Source organism: Galeopterus variegatus, unplaced genomic scaffold (assembly GCF_000696425.1).
Source record: "Galeopterus variegatus unplaced genomic scaffold, G_variegatus-3.0.2 Scaffold5609, whole genome shotgun sequence".
Classification (NCBI taxonomy): Eukaryota; Metazoa; Chordata; class Mammalia; order Dermoptera; family Cynocephalidae; genus Galeopterus; species Galeopterus variegatus.
The window spans coordinates 36,431-51,517 of record NW_007731720.1 but is presented as its reverse complement, the minus strand read 5'-3'; the positions used below and the strand labels follow the sequence as shown (position 1 = coordinate 51,517).

Genomic DNA, 15,087 nt, shown 5'->3' with positions numbered 1-15,087 from the left:
ACCCCCCATCTGGGCTGCCAGCCCCCCACCTCCGGCGTCACCCACTGGTGGCAACTCCTGTCCACAGCCCTCTGTGACCTGAGTGAATGGCCCTCACCAGTTTGGGGCACACACCACCGCCTCTGAGACACCCTGGCCGGACGCTGGCTTCTCCATGGGGGACGTGCTGCCTAGGCTCTAGGCTCTGAGGGCACCACTCCTCTCTGTGTGGCCCACACTCTGGCGACAGTGCTGCACATTGTGCCGCTTGTGGAAAGGAGCGGCCTCCGTTGTGTATCAGGGCCAGACTCCGCCTTCCTTTTGGGTCCTACCCTTTCCTTGTCAGCTCTGAGAACCTGGTGGCACCTGGTTCTCCGGGGGCAGGGTTGTTTGTATCCTGCTGTTCCAGCATTTCTGAGGATTCCTCAGGTGCTTTCTGGCGGCTGTGAACGAAGCCTCCGTCCTGCACAGCCCCGGCTCCCTGCGGCCTCCCGTGGGTCAGTGGGGCCTTTCTGGGGTCCCCTGGGGTGGGCTCACTGTCACCTCTCCAGCTGGCTTGCGGGAGGGAGCGGTCCCCTTTGCCGTTCAGCCGGGCTGTGAGGTCAGCGCCCCTGCCTGACCAGAAGCTGGTGCACAGGCTTCAACGAGAGCTTGCCCGGTGTCGAACCTTCTGTGAAGGCCTGTTCAAATTCAGAGACCAGCTGGGCCGGGATTGTGCACAGAGGTGCCGCAGAGACCTGACGCGCCTCCCTCTGATGCAGGTGCTGTGTCCTGCCTCGCCTGGAGGCCGAGCTCCCCCTGGTGGCCCTGGGTGGCTCACCGGGCCCGAGGCCGGCCTGTGTTCCTGTCCCCTCCCCACACAGTGTCAGTGTCTTCATTCCCCACCCCGGGGTCTAGTCCTTCACTAAAGCCCCTTGGTGGCAGCAGTGCCGAGGGACTACACTCTCACACGGCTTTGCCTGGGGGACCAGCCGGGGTGTGCAGTGAAGGGACCCGCAGGCTGTGACCAAGGAAGTGGAACTGAGGGAGTGTTGAGGGGCCCTTCCCTGTTTCACATAGGGGATGGATTTAGGAACCTTCTGGAAGCCTGCAGGAGCACAGGGGGATAGTGAGGAACAGCTTCCTCCCTTGTCATCCTGGTGCTGGTCTGGTGTGGGTCTGGGTGGCTGTGGTCTGTCCAGGGTGGGCACACATGTGGACAGTCCCCCTTCAAACACGTGCGGGTGTACACACACACACATGCATATCACACACGCACACGCACCACACACTTACACACCGCGCACACACACACCACACATGTACACACACCATACACGTACACACACATGCATATCACACACGCACATACACCACATACACCGCACACACACACACCACATGTGCACACACACCACACGTGCGCGCACACGCACACACCACACACCACACATGCGCACACGCACACACCACACACCACACACCGCACACGCACACACCACATACACACACCGCACACACACACACCGCACACACACACACCGCACACGTACACACACCACACACACACACACCACATACACACACCACATACACACACCGCACACACACACACCGCACACGTACACACACCACACACACACACCGCACACGCACACACCACATACACATACCACACACACACACCGCACACGTACACACACCACACACACACACCGCACATGCACACACCACATACACCACATACACCGCACACACACACACCACATGTGCACACACACCACACGTGTGCACACACGCACACACCACACACCACACATGCGCACACGCACACACCACACACCGCACACGCATACACCACATACACACACCGCACACACACACACCGCACACACACACACCACACACACACACCGCACATGCACACACCACATACACCACATACACACACCGCACACACACACACACCACATACACACACCACACACACACACCACACACACACTGCACACGCACACACCACACACACACACCACATACACACACCGCACACACACACACCGCACACGCACACACCACATACACACACCACATGCACATACCACACACACACACACCCCACACCAGCACACATCGAAGCTGCAGGTGAGCTGCGATATTGAAACACTAATTATATTCATACAAACCTACATTTAGGTTTATAAGGAAATTCCCAGAAAATCACCTTGGTTTAAGCCTACTCAGTAGCAGGCAAAGGCTTTCTCTAGCTATGGGTCCGAAAGCCACGTGAAAACTGCCCTTTTGCCTCCCACCAGCCTGTGGTCTGGCCCTTCTAGGTGCCCCACCCTGTTTTTCTTAGGGTTCACTCCTCCCACAGCTTCTCCCCCCACTGCCCCCAACCGCCTGCCGCCAGCTCCCGAGCAGCCCCAGAGCTAGGAAGGTTAAGGGGGACCAGACAGCGCCCACCGGCTCTGTGTTGCACCAGCACGTGGTGTTGGGGCCTTGGCTGCAGGGGCTGCATGTGGGGGAGGAAGCGGCCCTGGGGACCATCTAGTGCCCCCGCCCAGCCCGGGGTGTGTCAGCGGCCGAGTGGGCAACACCCTCACACACCTTGGCACAGCTTGGCCTCAGGTAATGGCGGATCAGGAAACATTAGACTTCCCAGAAGGAAGGCAGACACATTCTACCCCACGCTCGTTTGGTTAACCATTAAACATCAGCATAGTCGTTTGGAACCATTTTGAAGAATCAGTAGTTGTTAGAAATACAGCAGTCCTTTTCCCCATTAAATGGGGTCAGGTGGCATTTACGGGGCTTCGCGGACACCCTGTGCACGTCCCACATCTGAGACCATGGTGGGGCTGCTTGCCGGAATGCCCAGGCTAGAAGGTCCTGAGACACCGTCTGCCCTCTGTCTCTGTCCTTTTAATTTTTAAAAAGTGTGTTGCCGTAGCACTGTATAGATCAGCCTGTCCCTTTTGTCCAGTAGTGACAGGTGGTTAGGTATTCTGTGTTTGGCATGATGTGAAGGAGTAAAGTTTCCTGCCACCTGGAACACCTGTTCCCTGGTCTCCAGCCTTCTCCCTGAAGGCAGCTTGCAGCGCATTAATATCTAAACACCCGTTTGTTTCTAGCAGGAAACTGTGCTGGGAAAAATCTCACAGCCAGAGACCAACAGTGCATTACTAGTTGTACAACAGACATCACCAGCCACAGCCCTTGGGAAGCCCCACTGGCCACCAGAGACCCTCCCCATGCCCTCGGTGAGCCCGAGTGAGCCCATTCAGTCCTCGTGGTGCTGCCTGGACCAGGCTGTGGCAGGAGCCAGCTTTTTAGTGCCTCCTGGCTGAGTGGCCTCTTGGAGAACCTCCAGGTTATTCATGGCGTGTCCTGGTCCCACCTGCCCAGGAACAGAGGGAGACCCAGCCCAGGTCCTGGAGTCTCCTTACGTGCCCTGGGCCCGCACCCCTGTTCCCAGTAAATCTCCCGTGGATGGTCATTTGGGCAGCCCCACCCAGGTCTGGGGACGAGAGGGTGTGAAGGCCTGGCACCCCCCCAAGACCGAAGCTCCCTTTTTGGGGTCTCCACTTCCATCTCGACATCTCACCATCCATTGCTCCGTTAGGCTGCAGCCCTCACCGGTGCCAGCCCCACTGTCTCCGTCCAGGTGGTCTTCTGCACTCTGCACTCTGTGCACAATGTGGCAATTACAGGTCACAGTGACTGGTCACCAGCCCCAAGACCAGGTTGGTTCAGGCGCTGTCAGTGTGCAATCACATGAAGTGAGCAGAGCAGAAACCACCTCTCCCTCACCACCGTGCTGAGGAGGGGCACCCGCTGCACCCCTCCCAGCCCCGCCCACGCCTACCGATGGTCCCTGTGGGACTGGGAGCTCTTGGCCACAGGAGCAGCTGCAGTACAGCTGTAGCCCAGGCCAGTGCAGGGTGAGATGGGCTGGGTGGGCTGGACAGAGAACCAGGTCATAGACACCTCCCGAGGGCTGCCCACTGGGGTCGAGCTCCCTCAGTGCCTGCAGCTGGAAGTCCTGGTCGATGGTCAGGATTCAACAGGTAGACAGAAACTCCAGGAGAAGGCAGAGCCCAAGGGAGCTCCGAGGCCCAGTGACAGCTGTGGTCAGGGTGTGGCTGGCATGGGCCGAGCTGGAACTGTGTACAGGCAGCTGCGGGCATCAGCCTTGGCCTCGCTTATACGTGTATGTTGGTGAGAATGTTTTATCGGCAGACTGATTGTGACACAGGAGCTCTTTATTCTGAGCTTAATGATGAAGAAAGAAGCAGCTGTGTTGAAATTAGTAGGAAAGAAATGACCTGTATATTTATGACATGTATTTATTTAATTATTAAAAAATAAAACGTGTGCCCATCAGGAACGCAGCCCCGTGGGTGCCAGCTACTGTCACAGGCAGCAAGGAGCAGTCGGGATCCCCAGCAAGCCCAGGCTCTCCCCCCTGTTCCACACACCGCGTGGCCTGTGTCACCGCTGGCACCCCGCGGTCTGGCCCGGCGCTGTTTTTTGAAGTAACAGACATCTCACCTCTTTCCCCCTCTTTTTAAGAACTGAGGAACAGACGGCTCAGCAGCCCCCAAAAGGGCAGCCCCAGATCAACAATGGAGCAGGTAGGCCCCTGGCGGGTGGGCGGGGGTGTCGCCTCTGTTCCCAGGCCCCCCTCGCGCTGGCAATGTCCTCGCATCATAACTGGGTTAGTGTCCCCAATTGCGCGCTGGTGCATCGAGGTAGCACACTCGAGCCATTCAACCAGAACGGGATGGTGTTTCTCATGGGATCTGTTTCGGCCTGGCCCTGCTGAGCAGCCTTGTGAGGGTCATGCTGGTTACTCTGCTATTGACCAGGTGGCCCATTGCCTGCGGCCGGTCGTCCCAGCGAGGGGACGGATGTGCCCCTCCCCGTACTGGTCCAGGAGACAGTGCCCTCTTCTCTCCTCTTATCTTTGCTTCCCACCCCTGAGTGCATTGTCTTTATCTTACTCCACACCGTAGCTTCTAAAACTGTCATTCAGAGAACAGTGAGGGGACAGCCGGAACCTGCACTCGGCTCTCCTGGGCCCAGTCCTGTGCACCTTGGAGGTTGTGCCCCTGCCCCCATGCTGACCACGCACAGGGACCTCCCTGCCTGTGCCGGTGGAGCCCAGAGACTGAAACCAGAAGGGGCTTAGGTCACTGGCTTCAATCCCACCCGGTATAGATCCCACTGTGGCCCCGGGAGGGAAGGCCCAGTAGAGGCCCAGCCTGGACCAGAGGAGCCTTGCCCTGGGCTCGGCAAGCTTGCGTTCCATAGGGGAAGGTGGCGTGTGTCTCTTTCCCAGGCACCTTGGTGCTGGACCCACCGGGAGCACCAGGAGTGGGGACAGACGCTCGTGCCACGCCCTGGATAAGTGGAACAGAAGCACAGAGGGAGGTCAGCCTCAGTCCCAGTGACAGGAGCCAGTTGTGGAAAGCTGTTGGGCATGAGGCGGTGTCAGGGGTTTGCATTTCCTCCAAGGAATTAGCCTGACGGGCCGGGCAAAGAGACGCACCTCCTCCTGGTCGCAGGGCCAGGCTGGTGGGCTTCAGGAGGGGGAGCCAGCTCTGCTTAAGCAGTGGGTGCACGTTCCCTGGACCTGGGGGTCTGCAAACTACAGCTCCCTGTCTGGCTTTACATTTTTAAATGGTTGAAAAAACCAAAAGAAGATTATTTTGTGACATGTGAATGTTACATAAATCTGAAATTCCAGCGTCCATAAATAAAGTTCCGTGGGAACATAGCCATGCCCGTTCTGTGGCTGCTGTGGCAAGATTACCAACTCCGACTAGACTGTCACCTTAAAATCTTGCAAGGCTCCAGTTGGGGTGTGAGAAGAAGCCCCTGGGAGGCTGTCCCACGCTCCCAGGCAGCTCAGCTCTCTCCCGGGCCTGGGTGACCTCAGGGTGCATGGCCTCAGCCCCTCTTGGCCTGTAGTCCTTCAACTTCTGCCCTGAGCCCGCAGCACATGGGTTTTCGGTGACCACCTGCCTCCAGCCCACTCCCCTAAATTATGGTGGGACAGTGTCCCCTGCAGGCGACTCCACACCGTGCTTTCTGAAGGGGCCCGCTTTGGTCTGCACTGCTGTGCTCCTGAGGGGCAGGATTCTTCCTGGTTTTCTGTGACATGGGTCGATTTCTTGAAGGCCTTAGCAGTTGGTAAACAGAGTGTAAATCACCAGCACTAAACCGCTGTGAGCTCACTCCAGGCCTGGGATGTGCAGGTTGCTAAGGGTCAGGCGTGAGAAGAGCAGAGACCCCTGCCAGGTGTTTATGGCTGCAGCTCTGGTCTGCGTTTGTTGGTTGCACCTCGTGTCTTTAAGAGCCGAGTCCTTCAGCGTCCCTTCTGGCATGGACCCGTTCATTTCCCAGCTCCATAGGGAGGCCCCCACCCCTCCGAGCATTTCCTGTGCCCACGCTGGCCGGGCCCTTGCCGGGAGGCCCCCTCCCTGCCCCGAGATCCCAGTCACTAGCCCCAGACCCTGTCGTGCTCCTCACCAGGCCTCTGCCTCCTTCCCGCAGACCGACGGGGCCAGGGGCTGTCCTCCCGCGTCCAGAAGTGGTTCTACGAGAAGTTTGGGGAGTACGTGGAGGACTTCCGGTTCCAGCCCGAGGAGAACACCGTGGAGGCCGAGGAGCCCCTCAGTGCCCGCAGGTGGGGACGTTGTGCCAACCCGGGGCGGGGGCAGCCGTGTGTCGGGCCCGGCCCCTGCACTGAGGCCCAGTGGGTAGGCCAGCCTGTGTCATGGAGACAAAGCTGCCAATGTGGCTGCATGGACGCCCCGCGGTGCTGTGTTCCTGGGGCATGAGCCGGGCAGGGGGCTGCAGGCCAGCTGGGGTCCTCAGGACAGGGCAGCAGAGCCACATCGCGGCTGCTCTGGCCTCGCTGTGCTTTGTGACAAACATTGTGTGGGCCCAGGGCCAAGTGCCCACTGCCCAGGGGCCTTCCCTGTGTCAGGCGGGTGGTCTATTGTTTCGTGCACCTGGTCAGTAAACACCAGCTCCCCTTGTCAAGCTGTCCTAGGTCCTGGAGTCCCCAGGAGAGCCAGACTGGCAAGTCCCCTGCTCTCAAAGACAGATGAGCAGGGACAAGGAGGCCATTCTGTATTCGAGTCGCCCCTGCCTTCCTGACTTAGGGAGCAGCGATGAGGGACATTGTGGCGCTCAGTGCTGTACTGTGTCGCCGTACATGTGTGTTCCTTGCACTTGAGGGGTCCCCGGAGCTCGGATGTCCTCCCTGCTCCCTGCGTGCCAGCAGGGTGTGGGCATCGTGGCACATAGGGCTGGCTGATGAGTTCACACCAGGTGCTAATCTCTCTCCCCTCTCTCCTAGGTTAACTGAGAACATGAGACGGCTAAGTAAGTGCAAGCAGCTTTGTGTGGCTGTGCCCACGTGCCCAGTGGGGGTGGAGGGGTGCCTGCGGTACCTGGTGTGGGTGAGGGGTGCCCACTGTGCCTGGTGGGGGTGGGGGTGTCTGGCGCAGGGATTCTGGGGTCGTGAGCTGAACTGAACGTCTCCCTAGAAAGAGGTTCTCAAGGAAGGCTCCTGCCCCAGCCCTCCTTTGGGAAAGGCTCGTGTTGGAAGCCTGCAGGGGACACTGTCCCACCAGGGGCTGGGAGAGGGTGGAGCCCAGCATTTGGGATGAAAAACTGTGCTTTCCTCAGATACTCCTGGGCCCCAGGGGATGTGAATGAAACTCATCCTGCAGACACCACATGGGGGAGGGGCAGATGGCCTTTCCCTGCGAGGACAGCGGACGGTGCCGGCAGGGGCACTGGCCTCGGCTCAGGCGCACCGGGAGCTGCCTGGGTTCGGGTTTGATGCGGCTCCTCTCGGTTTTGCGTCAAGCTGGGTCCAGCCTGACCCTGCAGGTGCACCTGGGGGACAGCTGGAGCTGCCTGCTGGGTGGACAGTGGGGCTGATGCGGGGTGTGCTGTGTCCCCAGAGCGAGGTGCCAAGCCTGTCACCAACTTCGTGAAGAACCTCTCTGCCTTATCCGACTGGTACTCCGTCTACACATCTGCCATCGCCTTCACCGTGAGTGGCTCCTCACAGGGCAGGGTGGGTGTGGTGCCGAGCTGGGGGACAGCCTCCCAGGCAGCACTTCCTCCGGTCCAAGGAGTATTTTTCAGCCTTAGTTTCTTCATCTGTAAACTGGGTACAGGGATGTCCCTCCTAGCTGTGGAGTTGTCATGTGGATCGCAGATGCTGGGTGTGGGTCCCTGAACAGGCATGTGGCTCACAGCAGTGTCCTCAGGAAAGGGCTCTGGGCACGCTTACCGTTTGGTTTACTGTGTTGGATGGGGAGAGGGTGACGGCTGCAAACCTCCTCTGCCCCTGGGGGACTGGAGGCCCCACCCACGGAGCTTCTGGCGCTGGAGCCTCCTGACAAGGAGCGTAGTGTGGGGGATCCAGCCTAGCCTTTGTGACTCACCAGTCCTGGGAAGGGACAAGAGGACGTTGGGGCTGGCATTGCCAGGGCTTTGGGAACACAGCCCACCCTGCTGGGATTTGTCCTACAGCAGCTGTCCCCACCATGCACAGGAAGACCCTCCTGCCTTTCTCTGTGGTGTGAGAAGGATGCAGGCTGCCCCCCACCACCAGAGAGGGGGCGGCCACAGCCCTGGGCATCTTCCAAAGCTCCCACAGGCAGCACCGTCCTGCCAAGTGGGCCCCATCTCTGGAGAGGTCCCTCAGATGGCCACAGCATGGAGGGTACTGAGAACTGCTCTGGCCACAGATCAGGCTCTCTGGGCAAGTCCCTGAAGCCCTTGGACGGGTGCCTGCCCCAGGGACTCACTGTCCACCTGGGAGGTGGGGCACTTTGCACATTCACAGATGAAGGTTGGGGTGGCGCCACCCTTCACAGGCGCTGTGCCGTGCGGGGCCTCAGATACCTCTACACTGTCTGGGTCTGTTACTGCCAAGAGATGAGCCACACAGTTCAGACCCACCTTCCAGGACTCCGCTGAATTCAGTGGGATTCCATTCCCTGCCCCTCCCTGAGCATCTGCTCTGCACTGGGCACAGGTGGGGCCCAGGGTGAAGGTGGCCCTGGTGGAAATTTACTGGCATGTTCTCAGCCAGTGGTCAGATGCCTCCCTCAGCCGTGCTGAGCCCTGGTGATGGCCGAGTGCAGTGCGTGGAAGCCACCCCTTGGGGCAGGCTGGGACCCCATGTGGGGACACTCTCCTATTCTGATCCTGGCTGCTGTGTGCAGCAGCTGCTTCCACGGGACAAGTCGTTCCCTACCCGTGCAGGGCAGCTTCCCCGTCCACCGCTCTGCGTGGGTTTCTTTCTCCCACCAGCAGCCCTTGCCGAGGAAGCGGCCCTTCTCCGGCCTCCTCCCAAGTGTGTGGAGCTCTGCAGGGGCCAGGTCCCCGCTGAGCCCTGCCGGGTAGGGGAGGAGGGAGGGACGCACTGTCTGACCATCTGCCTTCCGACCCCTCTGCTGCAGGTGTACATGAATGCCGTGTGGCACGGCTGGGCTGTCCCCATGTTCCTGTTTCTAGCAATCTTGAGGCTGTCCCTCAATTACCTCATAGCCAGGTAGGTGAGCTGATATGCGGCGTGGCTGCTTTACCCGCCATGTGCATGACTCTGCTGCCTCCCTGTACATGAAACTGTGGTGCAAGATGGGTGTGTCGCACACTGGCGTTTGGGGAGTTGTCCTCTGCCAGGCTCTGGAAACCCCCAGGCAGGATGGCCACATGCTCCCTGGTTTGCTGGGGCAGCAGCAGGTAGTTCCCATGCTGCCAGCAGATCTTTCTCTGGACGGCCACCAGTGCCAGCCACAGGGTCACTCCAGCACACAGGAAAGTTGTCCCCAGCCCTAGCGGGTGGGTCACTGAAGGTTCATGCCGGGCGTCTGCTGTGACAGGGAAATGCTGGTGAGGAGCGGGATTTCAGAGTGTGAGTGGTCTGCAGAGAGCGCACCTGCATGACAACCTCCACGCCTGAGCGGCGTGACCTCTCTGGGCAAACCCCCACGCTCAGGTGCACCCCTTGTTGCATTAACTCACGGTTGTCCCTGAGGAGTGAACCTCAGCTTTGTGCCAGGGCTGGAGACCTGAGCCCCGACCCCACACCTTTACACAGCTGTTCGAGAGTTGGCACTTTTGTGCGCTCACTTTTCCAGGTGCTTTCTGTGCCCATTCAAGTTGGCTCATTTGAAAATGTTTTGTGTAAAAAACATTTAAGTACCCTTGGAGGAGTCAGTAGTCCCCAGAGCTGAGGCAGGATTAGCTGAAGCACTTGCTGTGGCTGCTTCAGCTGATATAGGTTGAAGGGCTTCTCTCCCCTCACCTCTGGCTGACTTTAAATGTGTCCCCTCCCTCAGGAGGGCCCCCAGAGGAGGAGCTGGAGAGTGGCCCTGGTGGTCTGGGAGGCAAGCGGCTGGGGGTTTCGGGGCCCTTCTCCCCGTGCTTCCCCAGCTGGGAGTGCAGGGCTGGTGATCTGAGTTGTCCCCTGGCTGCACCGCCTGCGGACAGCACTGTTCTAGAGCTGTGTGCTTGCTTCTGTCTGCCAGGGGCTGGAGGATCCAGTGGAGCATTGTGCCCGAAGTGTCCGAAGCCGTGGTAAGTCCTGGGAGGGCGAAGGGTCTTCTCCATCTGTCTCCACTGGGTCAGGCTTACACCATGGGGGTGCTGTGTGCATGCCCGGCAGGAGCCCGGCCCGGGCAAGAAGAGTTGGGGAGGAGAGGACCTGGGAGGGCTGCGTGAGAGGCAGATTGCCCTGCCTTGGCCTGCTAGGTGATCCTTCCCGTCTAGGATGTGACATGGTGTGGCTGGACGACCACTGTAACCCCCACAGCCTCCCCGGGTGGGGAGGTGAACAGTGGGCTGGACAAGTAGATGTGTTCCCTCCTGGGACTCTGGAGCCCACATCTGGCCCACTTCCTGGTTTTGTAAATAAAGTTTTATTGGCACACAGCCATGCCCAAACATTTACACGAATGGCTGTTTTTGTGCTACAGTTGAATAGCTGTAACAGAGACCACATGGCCAGAAAAGCCAAAAATATGCACAACCTGGCCCTTTTCAGAAGTTTTTTCTAGAGGGAGACTCTGGTCCGTGGCAGAACCAGCAGGCATGGGCAGAAGGGAGGCCACAGTGTTTCCCTGGGCCTGGTCAGATATTTGAGCTCCTCCTGTGTGCACGGAACACACAGGGTCAGGGAGGTGACTTAGAGGAGGCGGGCTGGTGCCCACCCAGCCCTGGCACTTGGGAGGTCCTTTTTCTTTTTTTTTTTTGGTAGCTGGCTGGTACGGGGATTGCAGCCCCTGAGCTTGGTGTTAACAGCACCTCGCTGTCCCAAGTGAGCTAACCGACCAGCCCCCCTCTGGAGGTTCTTACTGAATGGGGAAATGTGTGAACTCAGACAAGCTTGAGAAGGCTGGGCCCTTACTGGCCTGGACCTCAGTTTCCCTGCCTATAGGTGAGAGAGCCGGGTGCTAGGTGGTCTCTCAGACGCATCTTGCTGTGTATGAGAGTCAGAGCCTCAGCTCAGCCACTGTGGGAGCTGCTCTGCTGACCTCCCTCTTGGGAGCCTGGGGTGAGCACGAAGGGAGATTTCACCATCAGCCCAGAGGGGTGTGATCCTCGCATTTGGGTCCCATCCCCTCTGGCTGTGCAGGGACAGCAGAGTGACCCACAGGTCCCTGGGGCTGGGAGGCCTTCATGCTGTGTTGTCAGTAATTTTTCTGAACTATTAAATTTCAGTGGAAAATTCTCTTTCCCCTTTGACTGAAGGAACCTCCAAAGGAAGATCTGACTGTGTCCGAGAAGTTCCAGCTGGTGCTGGACGTCGCTCAGAAAGCCCAGGTACTGTCCCTGGGCTCCCGCTAAGAGGCGTCTCCACGCAGGCCTGGCCAGTGCCCGGGGTGGGGGTGGGGACAGCACCTGCAGTCACCCTGCCCGCTCTTAGATGTTACTACCAACCCCTCCGAGTTGGGGGAGCGGCCCTTTGCCCTGTGCGGAGAGGAGCCCCTCCCAGCTGGGTCAAGTGCGGTCCCCTTTGCTTCGGACCAGGCCTGGGGTGGCGGGCACCCCGGCTCTGGGTGGCGACAGGGTCTGCGTCATCGCGGTTTCTTCCCACACAGAACCTCTTTGGCAAGATGGCCGACATCCTGGAGAAGATCAAGAAGTAAGTCGGGGCCCCCAGCGCTGGGCCGGGTGCGCCCCGCCCCGCCTGAGCCGCCCGTCTCCTTGCAGCCTGTTCATGTGGGTGCAGCCCGAGATCACGCAGAAGCTGTACGTGGCGCTGTGGGCTGCCTTCCTGGCCTCCTGCTTCTTCCCCTACCGCCTGGTGGGGCTCGCCGTGGGTAAGAGAAGCGCTGCCCGCCGGGCTGGTGCGACCATGTGACATGTAGCATCGGGAGAGGGCACGCGGTGTCCTCCCTCGTGCACCTGCCCGGCATGTCTGCTGAGCGCCTGTGTGCCAGCTGCAGCCAGGCCAGCTGTTCTGCTCACACAGGCGTTTCCACCTCTGCTTTTGGCCAAAACGTTCCCATCTGGGAGAAATGAGGTCCGTCTGAAGTCTAGGGGCCTGGGTCGTTTCTCGATCAAGCTCCTCCTCTGCTGCTCAGGGCCCCCCCGTTTTCCTGCCCAGCTGTGCCTCTTGGGCAGGAGGGACGGGATGGAGGGTCCCAGCCCTGCCCCTCCTTTCCTGAGCACATTTCCAGAATCAAAACATTAGGAGTTAGTATCAAAAAGTCTGACTTGGTTTGTAAGTTTACGTGAAAATGTCTAACAAAGATGAAAAACAAACAAAGGCACAGCTTCCTCCAGTCCCTGTACAGAAAAGCGCCGATACACGGCCCTGCAAAAGCTCATGGGAGATGCGTATTATTTTTCCGTGCTGTTTCACCACAAGCTTTTCCAAGTACCCTCGTATTACATGAAACTCAGACCCCCAAGACCCCCCTGCAGGCAGGGGCTGCTGTGTCTGGTCTGGGCAGTGGGAGATTGGAGCAGCCCCAGCAAGTGCTGGCTGCGCAGACAGATGTGCCTCCCTGGCTTAGGAGGTGTGTGCGTTGGTGGGGCTGACCTCTGGTCCCTGCATCTGTTGCCAGGTGGGGTCATGGGGTGCCGGCTAGTGCTGCCCTGGGTCACCAGTTTGTGCCTGGCACTGGCAAGGGGGCGCAGCACACCCTCCCACGGCCATGTTCTAAAGGGGAGACAGACCCTGAGCTGATAAACAGGCACTGTCAGGGGATGGGCAGTGCCTCAGTGCCAGGGAGAAAGACAGAGCTGGGGGATGGGTCAGGGAAGGCCTCAGGAGAGAGGCCGTGGGCATGGGGGGCACCCAGGTGAAGAGGATCAGATGGGAGACAGCGTGGCGAGGGGCTGTGGCATGGAGGGGATACGTGTGTGTGTTCAAGCAAAGGAGGGACATTTCTGAAGTGTTTGGGGCAGGTCAACAAAGTGGGGTGTCAGGACAAATGGGGAGCAGCGTGGCCGGGTGGGAAAGGGTGTGGTTTGGTTGGGAGAAGGTGTGGCCTGTGGAAGTGGGTGTGGCCTGTGGGTGTGGCCTGTATTGGGGGTGTGGCCGGTGGCATGGGTGTGGCCAGTGTTAGGGATGTGGCCTGTGGGAGTGGGTGTGGTCAGTGTTGGGGGTGTGGCCAGTGCTGGGGGCGTGGCCTTGTTGCGGTGGCATGTGGGCATGGCCAGTGTTAGGGATGTGGCCTGTGGGAGTGGGTGTGGTCAGTGTTGGGGGTGTGGCCTGTGGGTGTGGCCAGTGTTGGGGTGTGGCCTTGTTGGGGTGTGGCATGTGGGCATGGCCAGTGTTTGGGGTGTAGCCTGGGGGAGTGGGTGGGGCCCTGGCAGTGGACCTGTCTGGAAGGCAGAGCCACTGATTTGCAGGTGGATGGGACTGGGGTGAGGGAGGAAGTCCAGGGGATGCTGAGGGCTTTCCTGAACTGTTGGGTAAGTGATGGCTCCATTCAGTGCCACGGAGAAGGGGAGGAGGGGCACACTGGGGAAGGGGGCATAAGTCGCTTGATTCTTGGGTGGGAAGGTGAATTCAGCCATAGGTCTGAATGTGCGAGACATGGTCCTGTCCTGGTATTTCACACCAAGGGCTGGTTAAGTCACAAGAGAGTTGGGCTGGGGAGGCAGAGAGATGAGGACTCACCTGAGGCCTGACTTTCCTGCATGGGAGTAGCAGGCCTGGGCTCAGGGTGTAGGGTGTGGATCTGGGAGGGGGAGATAGGAGGGAGCCCAGGTGGTGGCCTGCAGGGGAAGGTGCGACAGCGTTAGGGGAAGAGGGGGCCATCAAGAGGTGTCCAGTGAGCCTATTGGGAAGCTGGGGAGGGAGCAGGGGGAGGATGCTGAGCTTGGTGTGTGGAACATTCCGAGGCCCCTGGAGCACAGCTTGAGTGGGCAGAGCTGGGGGTAGAGCTGGGGGTGGGGGCTGGGTAGGGGGTCAGACTGTAGGAATGGTCCCTGAAACCCCGAGTTCGAGGGGGTAATGCACCCCAGGCTAGAGGCCTCAGCAGGTTAGGGAGGAAGAGGGCTGCATTCAGACCCCGGGGGTGGTACTGCTCGGTTAGGAAGGTGTGGAGGCCGAGTTCATGACCCTAAATCCACTGGATTGCTCCCACCCACTCAGCCTGCTCCCCCCCAGCAAGCGGCACCCTCCCCTCCAGGCAGACCCTGAGCTCTGAAGGTAGCAGGGCCCTCCCAGCCTTGGTGTCCCCAGCCTGGAGCCAGCACATGACCAGCCTGCAGTGGACGGGCAGGGGCCTTGGCAGCAGGCCAGATCTGAGCAGGGGCCCCAAGTCTCTCACCGGCACCCTCTACTCCCCTCACCGGGAAGACCAGGGCTGACAGATGGTGTGGCTTTGGGGGCAAAGACAAAAGCCCTCAGTGGGCAGTGAAGTTTTGTCTGGGGGGCCTGGGCTGGCACAGGAGCACCCTGACCCAGGGAGAGGCCCATGGCCGTGAGAACTGCCCGCCCACCCCGGCCACAGAAGGGTGTGGCCCAGAGGAGGACAGGCTGGGACAGGTCCCCTGAGCTCTCCTTCAGATCACCCTCAGAGGGATGGTCACTCGTGGTTTTCTTGTTTTGTGAGAATTTTTTTTTTTTTT

The 15,087-nt window shown here is 59.5% G+C and overlaps 1 protein-coding gene across 1 annotated transcript in view; it reads left to right on the top strand.

The window, feature by feature from the left end:
- LOC103605134 (GRAM domain-containing protein 4) overlaps positions 1–15,087 on the top strand; it is a 51,977-nt gene that overhangs the window by 31,970 nt on the left and 4,920 nt on the right. The window contains exons 4-12 of the mRNA XM_008589720.1: positions 4,534–4,595; positions 6,520–6,652; positions 7,331–7,356; positions 7,944–8,035; positions 9,456–9,547; positions 10,527–10,575; positions 11,749–11,820; positions 12,099–12,142; positions 12,211–12,320. Of these exons, the coding sequence (XP_008587942.1) occupies positions 4,534–4,595; positions 6,520–6,652; positions 7,331–7,356; positions 7,944–8,035; positions 9,456–9,547; positions 10,527–10,575; positions 11,749–11,820; positions 12,099–12,142; positions 12,211–12,320 (680 nt within the window). The remainder of the gene's footprint in view (positions 1–4,533; positions 4,596–6,519; positions 6,653–7,330; positions 7,357–7,943; positions 8,036–9,455; positions 9,548–10,526; positions 10,576–11,748; positions 11,821–12,098; positions 12,143–12,210; positions 12,321–15,087) is intronic.